Source organism: Vigna unguiculata, chromosome 8 (genome assembly GCF_037176805.1).
Source record: "Vigna unguiculata cultivar grain cowpea cultivar isolate G323 ecotype 2 chromosome 8, ASM3717680v1, whole genome shotgun sequence".
Classification (NCBI taxonomy): Eukaryota; Viridiplantae; Streptophyta; class Magnoliopsida; order Fabales; family Fabaceae; genus Vigna; species Vigna unguiculata.
The window spans coordinates 29,302,475-29,314,711 of NC_140799.1; the positions used below are offsets into that span (position 1 = coordinate 29,302,475).

The 12,237-nt window shown below is 38.2% G+C and overlaps 2 protein-coding genes across 2 annotated transcripts; one reads left to right on the plus strand and one right to left on the minus strand.

Annotated features, from left to right (window-relative positions):
• LOC146884364 (rust resistance kinase Lr10-like) lies at nt 1-2,442 on the plus strand. The gene is made up of 2 exons (XM_085665205.1): nt 1-1,045; nt 1,123-2,442. The coding sequence occupies exons 1-2, from the start codon at nt 301-303 to the stop codon at nt 2,217-2,219; spliced, it is 1,842 nt and encodes a 613-aa protein (XP_085521331.1). The 5' UTR covers nt 1-300; the 3' UTR covers nt 2,220-2,442.
• A 4,393-nt stretch (nt 2,443-6,835) lies between these two features.
• LOC146884365 (LEAF RUST 10 DISEASE-RESISTANCE LOCUS RECEPTOR-LIKE PROTEIN KINASE-like 2.4) lies at nt 6,836-10,634 on the minus strand. The gene is made up of 4 exons (XM_085665203.1): nt 9,821-10,634; nt 9,300-9,338; nt 8,783-8,806; nt 6,836-8,303 (listed from the first exon to the last, which is right to left on the minus strand). The coding sequence occupies exons 1-4, from the start codon at nt 10,632-10,634 to the stop codon at nt 7,075-7,077; spliced, it is 2,106 nt and encodes a 701-aa protein (XP_085521329.1). The 3' UTR covers nt 6,836-7,074.
• Between the last annotated feature and the right edge of the window lie 1,603 nt (nt 10,635-12,237).

Genomic DNA, 12,237 nt, shown 5'->3' on the forward strand with positions numbered 1-12,237 from the left:
TCACGTTCTCTTCCCAGAACAAAATAAACCACTCAGTGGTGCCCTTCCTAATTAATTCTATATTGATCACGCTGCACGCAGGTACAATATTTTTCTCTATAAAAAGTTGTGCGATGATATTTTAATGTTAAGACGCAGACTTGCGCTGACTTTGACTGTAGCTTCTCTCTTGATTCCTGAACTAAATGTAACAACAAAGATTCATTGATTGTGTAAACTTAAATTGAAAATTCTCCGAGTTTGGTTATCTAAGGTTCTTATCGCAAAAGAAAATAAAGCCTTGCACGGTTTACACTAGAGATGTCAAAGCCTAGTCTACTGTCTCTCCATGGCTATGGCATATTGATCACACTGATGCTATCCCTAAAGCTCATTCCTATCAAAGGTAGCAGCTACAATAACGAGTGCGAGGAATTGTCTTGTGGGGCAAACCAACCACCTATTAGATTTCCCTTCCAACTCGTCAAGGGGATGCATGAATGTGCTCATCCTGGCTATTGTCTGTATTGTACTCAAGAAAACAACACCATGTTTGTGCTCCCTACCATAAAACTCCAGGTCGAAAACATTGACTACAAAAAGTTTCAAATTTACTTGAAGGACCCCAACAATTGCCTTCCAAAAACCCTTCTCAACCACTTCAATTCTTTTAAAGATTATTACATTACCGTATCAAGCAGCTTGAGCTTCTTTGACTGTTCTTCAGTTGGGAATACACAACTCAGAAATCAATATGGACCGTACCAAGATATGAACTCCTGTCCGATTTACGTTACTGATTCTCAAGCAAGTGTCTTAGAATGGGACCTCACATTCTGTTCAAAGATGTTCGACGTCCCTGCTGCTACCGTCTCGGCATTGGAGATGCTACAGAATCAGCTGACGTTGACATGGTCCAAACCAGCTTGTACTGCGTGCAAAAAAGGTAAAATATGTAAATGGAAGAACAACAGCACTGAAGTTATCGAATGTTTTGATTGCTACGACCGCAGGAGCCTTCAGAAAAGAATCACGAATTTCAGATCTTTTATTGTTTCTACTACAGGTAAGATCAGATTCTTGCACACTACTTCGTTAAAGCTTTTCATATCTCTTAACTCTTTTTAATCGAGTCTCCAACAGTTATCGTAGGTTCAGTTCTTTTGGGCCTGCTGATCATTGTGGCTTTTAAGACTTTCCGCTATTTTAGAGAGAAGGAAGAAGACCAAGCAAGAGTGGACAAGTTCTTAGAGGATTACAGGGCAGAAAAGCCCACAAGGTTTACGTACGCCGATGTCAAGAGAATCACCGGCGGTTTTAAAGAAAAACTAGGGGAAGGAGCTCACGGAGCTGTTTTCAGAGGAAAACTTTCGAATGAGATTCTCGTGGCTGTGAAGATCATCAATAATACTGACGGAGATGGGAATGAGTTCATCAATGAAGTTGGAATTATGGGGAAAATCCACCACATCAACGTGGTTCGTTTGCTAGGCTTTTGCGCCGAAGGAATCCATCGTGCTCTTGTCTACAATTTCTTCCCAAAGGGTTCATTACAAAGCTTTATATTTCCACCCGATGACAAGGACAATTTCCTTGGATGGGAGAAGATGCAACGCGTTGCTCTTGGTATAGCTAAAGGGATTGAGTATCTTCATCAAGGTTGTAATCATCCCATTATTCACTTTGACATCAATCCTCGCAATGTGTTGCTTGATGACAACTTCACTCCAAAGATTTCTGATTTTGGATTAGCCAAATTGTGTTCCAAGAATCGAAGTTTGGTGTCCATGACGGCTGCTAGGGGAACCTTGGGATACATTGCACCGGAAGTTTTCTCCAGGAACTTTGGAAATGTGTCCTACAAGTCAGATATTTACAGTTATGGAATGTTGTTGCTAGAAATGGTTGGAGGAAGGAAGAATGTAGACACGTCATCCCCACAAAATATCCATGTTCTATACCCAGATTGGATTTATAACCTGGTTGATGGAGACGTACATATCCATGTTGAGGATGAAGATGATGTTAAAATTGCGAAGAAGTTGGCCATTGTTGGACTTTGGTGCATACAATGGCAGCCAGTGAACCGCCCATCCATGAAATCTGTCATACAAATGCTAGAAACTAAAGAGGAAGATCAGTTAACTGTGCCTCCTAATCCATTTCATTCAACAACTTCAACTACTGCTAGTCTCACTTCAGCAAGAAGACCTTTGGAGCTGGAAGCGATTCATGAATAAGAGAATAGTTACGTTAACAAAGATGTGTTTTATTGATTTATTATCATAGAAGAAAACTGAGTATTTTAAGTTGTAGATTAAGTAAGAGTTGTATTTTACTCCGTAGAAAAAGTAACGGCTGTAATTTACATGATCTATCAAATACAATGGGAAAAGGATATTTAACAACTATTTCCTTAAACTTAATAATAAAATATTATATTTAGATGATAATAAAAAGTTTAAACAATAAATTTGTTTTGATCCATGATGATAACGTTTCTTGTCCCAGGAATAGTTTGTAAGACAGGATAGTAGCTCAATAAATATTTGTATAATTTTGTATCATGAAACAGAAATTCTATATTTGCAGGTATTTCATTTATATATATATATATATATATATATATATATATATATATATATATATATATATTTTTTTTTTTTTTCTTTTTTTTACTTAACGTGTATGATTATAGAAGGGATTTTCGAAGTTGTTAAAATAAATACTCTTAAATATACTTTCTTTTTTATATTTGTTTATATTGTTTAGGAATACTACAATAAAATCCAATATTATTGATGACCAGTTATTCGTTAGTAACAGCAGAAATCCGCAATTAATTTTATTTTTTATGGATTACTTTTTTATGGTAAACAAAATTGTGATCTATCGATAATTTGACATGGATATTAGCAATGAATTTTCTCATCAATAAATGTAATATAATTAGAGATGTCAATTCGGTTCCTAGTCCATGGGTCAGTCCTGGCCCACTTTTCATAAAGTCCCTTTTAGGGAGCTCCTAAATGAGGGGGTCAAAAAAAAGCTCCAGCCTCCAAAGCCCCCTCTCTAGTGGATTAGGGCTAGGATTAAAGTGGATTAGCCCCCTAAATAATACTACATTAAGTCAGAGTCAAAGATCAAGTCGAGCGACTCGAACGAGCCCGATGACCCGGACGGGCTCGACGACCTGGACGGGCCCGATGACAAGGACAGACCCGACGACCAAGATGGGCCCGACGACCAGGACGGGCCTAACAACCCGGACATGTCCGACAACATGGACGGGCCCGATAACTCGGACGTGCCCGACGAGGTGGATGGGCCCTACGACCCAGACAGACCCAACTATTCGAACGGGCCGACGACCCGTATGGACCCGACAACCCAAACGGGTCCTACGACCCAGACAGGCCCGACGACACGTACGGGTCCGACGATCCGGACGGGCCAGACAACCCGGACGAGCGCGACGACCCAGATAGGCCTGACAACCCGGACGGGCCCAACAACCCCTAAGGGCCCAATGATCCGAAGGGGCCAGATGACCCAGACGGGCCCGACGATCCGGACAGGCTTGACGATCTGGACGGGCCCAATGACCCCGACGGGCACAACGACCCGAACGAGTCCGACACTTCCGATGGGCCCGATGACCTGGACTGGCCCAAAGCTCCTACAGGGCCCGACGACTCAAACGGACCCAACGACCTGGACGGGCCCGATGATCCATACAGGCCCGACGACCCGAACGAGCCAGATAACTCAGATGGGCCCGACAACCCGGACATGTGCGATGACCCAGAACAGCCCGATGACAAGGATGGGCCAGAAGACCCGAACAGGCCCGACAACCCAAAAGGGTCCGACGACCTAGACGGGTCCAACGACCCGAACGGGCCCGAAGACCCAGACGAGCCCGATGACCTAAATAGGGCCCAATGACCTGGATGGGCCCAGTGACCCAGAGGAGACTAGATGAGACCTTTATGGGTTATTGGGCCCGTCTGGGTCGTTGGGCCTGTCCAGGTCGTAATGCACATCCGGGTTGTCGTGCCCGTCCAAGTAGTCGGGCCCGTCTTGGTCGTTGGGCCCGTCCGGGTCGTCAGGCTAGTTCTGATCGTTGGGCCCGTCCGGGTCATCGTGCACATCCGGGTCGTCGTGCCCATCCGGGTTGTTTGGCCCGTCCAGGTTGTTGGGCCCGTCCGGGTCGACGGGTCAGTCTAGGTTGTATGGCCCGTCTGGGTCGTTAGTCCCATCCGGCTCGTGGGGCTCGTTTGGGTTGTCGGGCCTGTCGTGTCGTCAAGCCCATCTAGGTCGTCAGGCCCGACTTTGTCGTAAGACCCGTCCGGGTCGTCGGGTCCATACGGGTCGTCAGGCGTGTTTGGGTCAACGGGCTTGTTTGGGTCATTGGGCCTGTCAGGTTCGTCGGGCCCGTCCGGGTCGTTGGGCTCGTACGGGTCATCGAGCCCGTCCATGTCGTTGGGCTCGTCCGTGTTGTCAGGTTTGTCCTGGTTGTCGAGCCCGTTTGGGTCGTCGGGCCCGTTCGGGTCGTTGGGCCTGTTTAGATCATTGTTCCCGTTTGAGTCGTCGTTCTTGTTGAGGTCGTCGGGTAGGTCCGGGTCATTAGACCTATTTGGGTCGTCGTGCTTGTTCGGTTCGTTGGGCCTGTCCCACAAATAGTAATATATTTTAAAAAATAATATATTTTTCATGTGGAAGATGAAAGCCCATGGGTTGGCCCTATCCCACAAGGCTTTTGTAGGGTTTTTGGTCCTGTGGGCCTCTTTGTTGGGGGCTTTTTTTCAATGTGGGCTTTTTTGGCCCTAGCCCAAATGGGCCAGAGCCAAACCCTGTGGACTAGACCAAATTGACACCTCTAAATATAGGCATCTAGTGTAGAGTTTTTTATTCTCTGTATGTAGATAAAACTTGCCAATACCAATTAAGCAAATAATGTTGACAGACTTAAATACTATCACATAAGACTTAAATACTACCACCTTATACAACTTATGAAGTTCATCTAACTTTACCAAATCAATGACTTACAAATTGAAGGAAAGAATGAACACAAATAAGTTATGATTTGTCTAACATTTTTTGGTAAAATACTATGAATAGCCGTTAGTAACAATTGTTGTATTAAGATGTGGGAGTCGTGAGACTTCGGTCTAATGAGCTTCAAGTCCTACATCAACACTATAAGTTCTTAATATTTAAAGAGTATCCTTGTTGGACCTTGACACTCTTTAAAAAAACTTATCTTTTCTTGTTTGGACATAGTATGCAAGGGTCAAAAAGGTACGTTTACCAACTGCCAATGGTGCCAAGAAAATCCAAATGAGCATTTCACTAGTGGAAAAGGGAGAATCTATGACGACTTATTGAGCCACCTGTCATAATAAGTTGACTGGTGGCATTTTTGTAATAAAAGTAACAATTATTATGACGGGTGAGAGGGGATCTACCACAATAAGTGAAAAGAGGAAACTTATTATGACGGGTGCAGTAGACCTATCATAATAAATAGATGCGATGGCAAAATTGAAATATGTTAAAAATATATTATGGTAGATTTTGGGAGACCTGTCATAATATCTCTAAATCCCTAATTTTTCCATTCTCTCATCTCTCTTTCTCGCCTCCCTTCTTTCTCAAAGTAGTTTCATTTCTCTTTCTCGTCCACCTTCTTTCTCAACCAGTCCATGTTGCGTTCGTCGTCTCCCTTCATTCTCAAACAGTCGACGCGACCTTCGTTTCTCGTTGTCGTAGCTTCCACAAGCGTTGCCGTCATTAGCCTCTCCCAATGATGTTGTTTGGAGCATTTTTCGATGATGTCATTCGCCGCGTCATCTGCCCTCATTGCCACACCGGTGATTCTGCCATCGTTTTGACAGGTTTTCCCTCTTTCGTTCACTTAGTTTGCACATGTCTGTCGGGCTATGGTTATACTTTGGAGTGACTGAGAATTGCTTTGTCATTTTAATGTGTGTTGCTATTGTTACCCTGTGTTGGCATCATATTGAATCTTAAAGGCGTTTCTAGATTGGTTGAAATGTTACACGAGAATGAATGCTTATCTTAGGTTGTAATGCTTGTGTTTGGTTTAAAGTTTTAATTTGGTTGGTTTTCGATTCATCCAAAAAATTTTATCCTTGTTACTCGGTTTGCTTTTTTTCCTTATTCGAAAGTTTTGGGGGAATTATGGGTTTAATTTTAATTCCCCTGATCTTGTGACTTAAGAATTTATCTGTAGGTGCTAAGTTTAGGGGTTGTCTTTTATTTTTATTTGGCTCATTCATGAAATTTTAAATCCCATTTTAATTTGCAAAATAATTGGTTGGACTGATTTCAATGGAATTTGTTTCATACATACATAAGCAAACAACATGCATTACCCAATTTTTTTAGTAGAAAGCTTCGGTGACTAAATTTTACTGATTAATTATAATTATTTTATTCATAATAGAGATTGTTTTAATAATTAATGATTTTTTATTTTGTAAATTAATTATTATAATGATTAACAATTTTTTATCATTGATATTTGTGGTTGTTAATAGAGGATTTTTTGTAGTGAAGATTAAATGATGTAGAAAAATAGTCCATTCTTTTTAAATAATTTATTTGTGAATTTAAAATTCATAAAAACACTATTTTTAAAATTTAAATTTACAATAAAAGAAACCTATTGTTTTTAATCGATTATTTTCACAAAAGAAAGTTGCTATGATTTTTATTTTCATAAAGATTTGCTGTGGATAGTTTTCATAGGAACTTTGGCAAGAAATTTATTTTGAAATTTTACAATCATTAACTATTTACAAACAAATTATCTATCAATTAAAACGGACAATATATACAATAATAAATTACTTATCTTACATATTCTAAGAAATCTAAAAAAAAAAACTCGACAAACATTTGTCTTTCCTAAAATATGTGTGAACATGATTATGGAGATCGAAGTAAATTTGAGCAAAATTATAAATTTGGTAATCCATATTTTATACTTCAAAATATAAAAACAAAGGAGAATAAATTATACAAATGACATATTATATATGAGCATATTCAACATGTCAAAAATTATTCCCTATTGTAGGATTGGTTCTGATTCTGTAGAGTACTAGAATAACTAATAAATTCACTTGTTATTGATTGTTTGGAGTTTTCCGCAGCTTCACATGGATATAAAGAAAATTTTGGAGGAATTTCCAAGTTTTCTATATCTCTTTCGAGCATTTCTACTACTTTGTTCATAGAGGGACGATTATTTGGATTCATTTGTATATACCATAGTGCAACTACAATAATCTTCTTTGCTATTTTCTTTTCCTCTTCTGTGATACCTTCTAGTTCTATATCTTTTTGTTCTCTAATGTTTTCATAAATCCAAGAGGGAAAGTAAATTTGGCTTGAATGCTCTACTTGGGGATTCAAGTTTTTCCTTCTACTTGCCATTTCCATCAAAAGCATTCCAAAACTATAAACATCAGACTTATGAGATATTCTCCCAATGATTTTATAAAACAATTCTGGAGCCATATATCCAATTGTTCCTCCCACTGTTGTCATGGTGACAATGCTATTATCTACCGGATATAGCTTTGCCAATCCAAAATCAGATACCTTTGGAATGAAATCATCATCAAGTAGAATATTGTGTGGCTTTATATCAAAATGCAAAATTTGCATCTCACATCCATGGTGGAGATAAGCAATTCCTCGAGCTATCCGAATTGACATATTATATATTTTGTCATAACCAAAATCTACACTTTGGTCTTTAGAAAAAATAATTTTATCAAGAGATCCATTGGACATGAATTCATAAACAAGAGCACGTCTTGAACCCTCAACACAAAATCCAATTAACTGTAATATGTTTTGATGATGTATTCTTCCAATGGTAGCAACTTCATTGATAAAGTCATGTCCATTACCTTTTGATTTACCTAGCATTTTTATTGCCACACAAGTTCCACTAGATAATTTTCCCTTGAACACCGAGCCATAACCTCCTTCACCCAATTTTTCTTTGAAACCTTTAACCATCTTCTTGATTTCCTTGTATGAGTATCTAATAGGCATCAAGTTATTGTGTTCTAGATAATTTTCAATATTTTCATACATTGATAAATGCCTTCTCCGCCATTTGTATATCAAAATCACAATAAGTAATGTCACCGCAAACAAAAATCTGAGTAGCAAGAATAATGGTAAAGCATAGCGTCCAATGATAAATGATATTGATGCAAAGCTAAGGTCTACTTTTTCAAATATTAGGTTCCCTTCTTTTATTGTTGCATGGAGTCCTGAAAAATAAAATTACAAATGTAATTGTGAAGAAAAAATGTGTAAGTCGGCACCATATAAGTAGAACTTCCTAAATCTGGTTAATAAAGTGAGAAGAGTACATGTTAAAAGTTCACTTATGAAATTATATAATTACTTTTAAAGTTTGTACATAAGTATAACTTCCTGAATTCGCCTACTAAAGTAAGGAGAGGACAATGTTAAAAGATCAATTATAATAATTATATTATTAATTTTAAATTTTGTTATATGAGAGTATTTTGATTTATCATAATTTTGAGTCATTGTTTTTTAATCAATAACTAGACTTTATTTCTAAATTGCACTATTTTAAGAGTGTGAAATCTAGTTTCTATAAAGGTTTTTATTAGACGAAGTTCTAGAGACTATCATACACAAATTGTTATAATAAATGTTCTATTAAAAAGCCAGCATATAACTAATATTATTTTTAGCATAAACAAGTAGAACAATTTACCTGTCCAAACATAAGTCACAAAATCTGCAAGAAAAGTATACCTAAATGAGTAAATAGAGGGAAAAACATTTGTTTGATAAGAAAGTTAATTAACATGGGATATTATAAGAAAATATATTTGTTAAAATAAAACATTAATTTGGTTTCCAAAATTCGATAACAAATAATAATAACATTAAAAGAAAATTAAACTTTGTTTCTAAAATTTGATACCAACCATCAACTTAGTAATAATAAGAACACCAAAAGAAAAAAAATTGTTTGTAAATTATATCAAAAAATTTAGTTCTTTTGCTGCTACATATTAGTCAATTCATGTCAACATGAAAGAGGGACAAATATAGATTTATTAATTAAAAAGTAAGATATGTTTAGCAATGTTTTATTACTTGATTAATAAATATGAAATGATATATATATTTGTAGAGTTTATAAATAATGGAAAAGTATATAGTTGAATAAAGTAATGACACATCCAAATCAAAGAGCAGATAAATTGAGGTGGTACTATTCTTACATGGTGGATAAGCTAGCACTTGAAACCATATCCCTGTACCTGAAAATATCGAAAGAAAATATCATTTTCAGAATTATTTTTATCACTTTAATACCGCATAGAAAAAATACATTTTAACACGTTTCTACATTTATTTAACACATTGTTTTTACTATCCCATTATAAAAATCATGTCAAAAAAAATATAAGTGTCATCTTATCATTGCCCTACTGCATAATGCCATAAAGGAAATACCCAATAACAAGTTTCAAAAATTATTATTATTTAAAACTTCTAACGCCTGTATCTTCTTTTCTAAAAGTTCATGTAAAGCATACAATTAATGAACAGAGTGACGTATTAGTCATAAAAAAAATATAAATATAGACATGGGAAGCTTTGCTTAGAAATATCTCAAATTAGTTTTAACACGATGGGTTTGGTGATCATTGATAATATATATGTATATAGTTATCATGTATAATGATATATAATTGAAGAAATTTTAATTTTAATTTAACTTGAATTTGAGTTCCTTTACCACATTCCGTTTGCAGTAGTCCGAATATATCGTTGCAGAAGAGGGTGCATTGAAGCTTGAGGATGGAAGAGTCGAAATAGCACTCGCCATGAGATGAGTTTCCACATTCATCCTCACAGCCAGTATGTAGCCACGACATCTCAAATCCATAAAGTAGCGCTGAGTTCATCATAGTGTAGGAAGATTTATTTGCGTGCAAACCCCACCACGACGTCGGAGAAAGCAGCTTTATACGACAACCAACTTCAAAGTCCGCTGCTGTTAAGTCACCAGCAATGGCATATGTATACCCTTTTGTCTCCCACTTCACCCACGGAGTAGTGTTCACGTACTTATAATTCTCACTCACTGGATGGCTGCAATTCATGAAAATTATGTGCTTGAAAAGACTCTTCTCGTTAAAACTAAGTTTAGACAATTGGGCTTGAGTGGCTCGGTATGGATCTACAGCACGATAATTATCAGTGAAATTGGATTGAGACAGGAAATAGCGTGGAAGTGAGAAGCTTTGTTCTTCAACTCCTGGATCAACCACTCGGACTGTGAAATTATTGTAGTTGATGGCCTGCACATGATATTTTCCCCCGTACAAATATAACACCGTCACATTGTTTTCACAATCCAGCTCATACCTGTTGTCGCCAGAATATATTGGGTCACCTTTCAACCTAAATGGAGGCCTTATGTTTGCGATTTTCCCACAGGAAGAAGTGGGACAATCAAGAGCGTACTCTTGCTCATTTATCGCACATATTTGTTGGACCAGAAACAGCAAGAACATCAACAATAACACCATCTCTCTCCACATCATCATGGTTGGAGACTTGTGATAAAGACTTGAACCATGGGCAATATTTAACTGTTTAATCGCAGGCTTACGTTTTTTTTTTTACCAAGAAACTCCTTATCTAGAGTTCTATATACTTGCAACGAAATTTAGAAATATAAAAACTACAGTGTGATTCCACGTCGATCACGCTGTTTTTATTGGGTTTTTAATAAACTTAAATGTATTAACCACTATAGGTAACTAGCCGTTGTAAGAAACTAGCCGTTGTGAGTGGTTAATGCACTAGCCGTTGGAGTCTAGGTAGTTAATAAGTTAGCCGTTTATAGCCGTTTATAGCTGTTTATAGCCGTTGAGAGTACAATATGAGGAAATGTGGGTCTATAAATATAATGTATTGTAAGAACAACAAAAACAACAAGAGGTGAATAAAGTTTTTTCACAAGATCATTTGAGTTGTTGTCTAACAAAGTGCTAACAAAGTGGTATCAAGAGCCAGTTAGCTTGAGTGTTTGAGTGGAAAAGAGAGAGAGCTAGAGAGCTTGAGTGCTTGAAAAAAGAGAGCTAAGTGTTTGAGAAAAAAAGAAAGTGAGATGGCCAGTCTTACAAATAGTGTCTCCCTACCCAAGTTGACAAAGGCTGTCAATTATGACAATTGGAGTCTCAAAATGAAGGCCCTTCTTGGATCCCAAGAAAATTGGGAGGTGGTTGAAAATGGTTTTGATGAACCAGCCAACACTACAGGTTGGTCAAATGCCCAGTTCAAAGTGCTGAAAGACGCACGTGTGAAGGACAAGGCAGCTTTGTACATTCTGTACCAAGCTGTGGACGAGTCTGGCTTTGAGAAGATTGCAAGTGCAAAATCTTCAAAAGAAGCGTGGGACATATTGGAGAAGGCGTATAAGGGAGATGATCGAGTGAAGCAGGTGCGACTTCAAACACTTAGAGGCGAATTGGAGAGCATGAAGATGAAAGAGACAGAAGGAGTAGCCGAGTACATTACTCGGGTTGAAATTGTGGCAAATCAACTTAGTAGAAATGGAGAGACGTTGCCTGCTAGCCGAGTTGTGGAGAAGATCTTGAGGTCTCTAACGGATGACTTTGAGAACGTGGTGTGCGCGATTGAAGAGTCCAAGGACTTGTCAATGTTCACAGTTGAAGAGCTTGTCGGGTCCCTTGAGGCGCATGAGCAGCGGAAGAAGAAGAAGAAGGTTGAGCCACTTGATCAATTACTCCAAACAAAGATGTCAATTAAAGATGAGAACGCTCAGAACACTCAAGGTAGAGGACGATATCGAGGAGGTATAAGAAACGGTCCTAGTGGTAGAAGCCGAGGACAAGAAGAGAAAGAACAATCCGGTCAACAAAATAGGCACGGAAGAGGACGAGGTCCATGGAGAGGAGGTCAATCAAGCAACTCAAATGTTGAGTGCTTCAAGTGTGGCAAGTATGGCCATTATGCAAAGGACTATTACTCAGGCAAGTGTTTCAATTGTGGTAAATCTGGACATTTTGCCAAAGATTGTAGATCTGAAAGTAGAAAGGAAGAGACGATCAACCTCACAAAAGATGTTGAAGAAGAAGCGACATTGTTGATGATGGCGCGTAGCTCGGGAGCCGAGCATAAACA

Bases quoted from the DNA above. Each gene is read 5' to 3' on its own strand.
- LOC146884364 (XM_085665205.1), top strand. From the start codon at position 301: ATGTCAAAGCCTAGTCTACTGTCTCTCCATGGCTATGGCATATTGATC. The intron at 1,046-1,122 runs GTAAGATCAGAT...AGTCTCCAACAG, and splicing joins TTTTATTGTTTCTACTACAG to TTATCGTAGGTTCAGTTCTT.
- LOC146884365 (XM_085665203.1), bottom strand. From the start codon at position 10,634: ATGATGATGTGGAGAGAGATGGTGTTATTGTTGATGTTCTTGCTGTTT. The intron at 9,339-9,820 runs GTAAAGGAACTC...CGATATTTTCAG, and splicing joins ACTACTGCAAACGGAATGTG to GTACAGGGATATGGTTTCAA. The intron at 8,304-8,782 runs GTAAATTGTTCT...TTTATTTTTCAG, and splicing joins TGTGACTTATGTTTGGACAG to GACTCCATGCAACAATAAAA.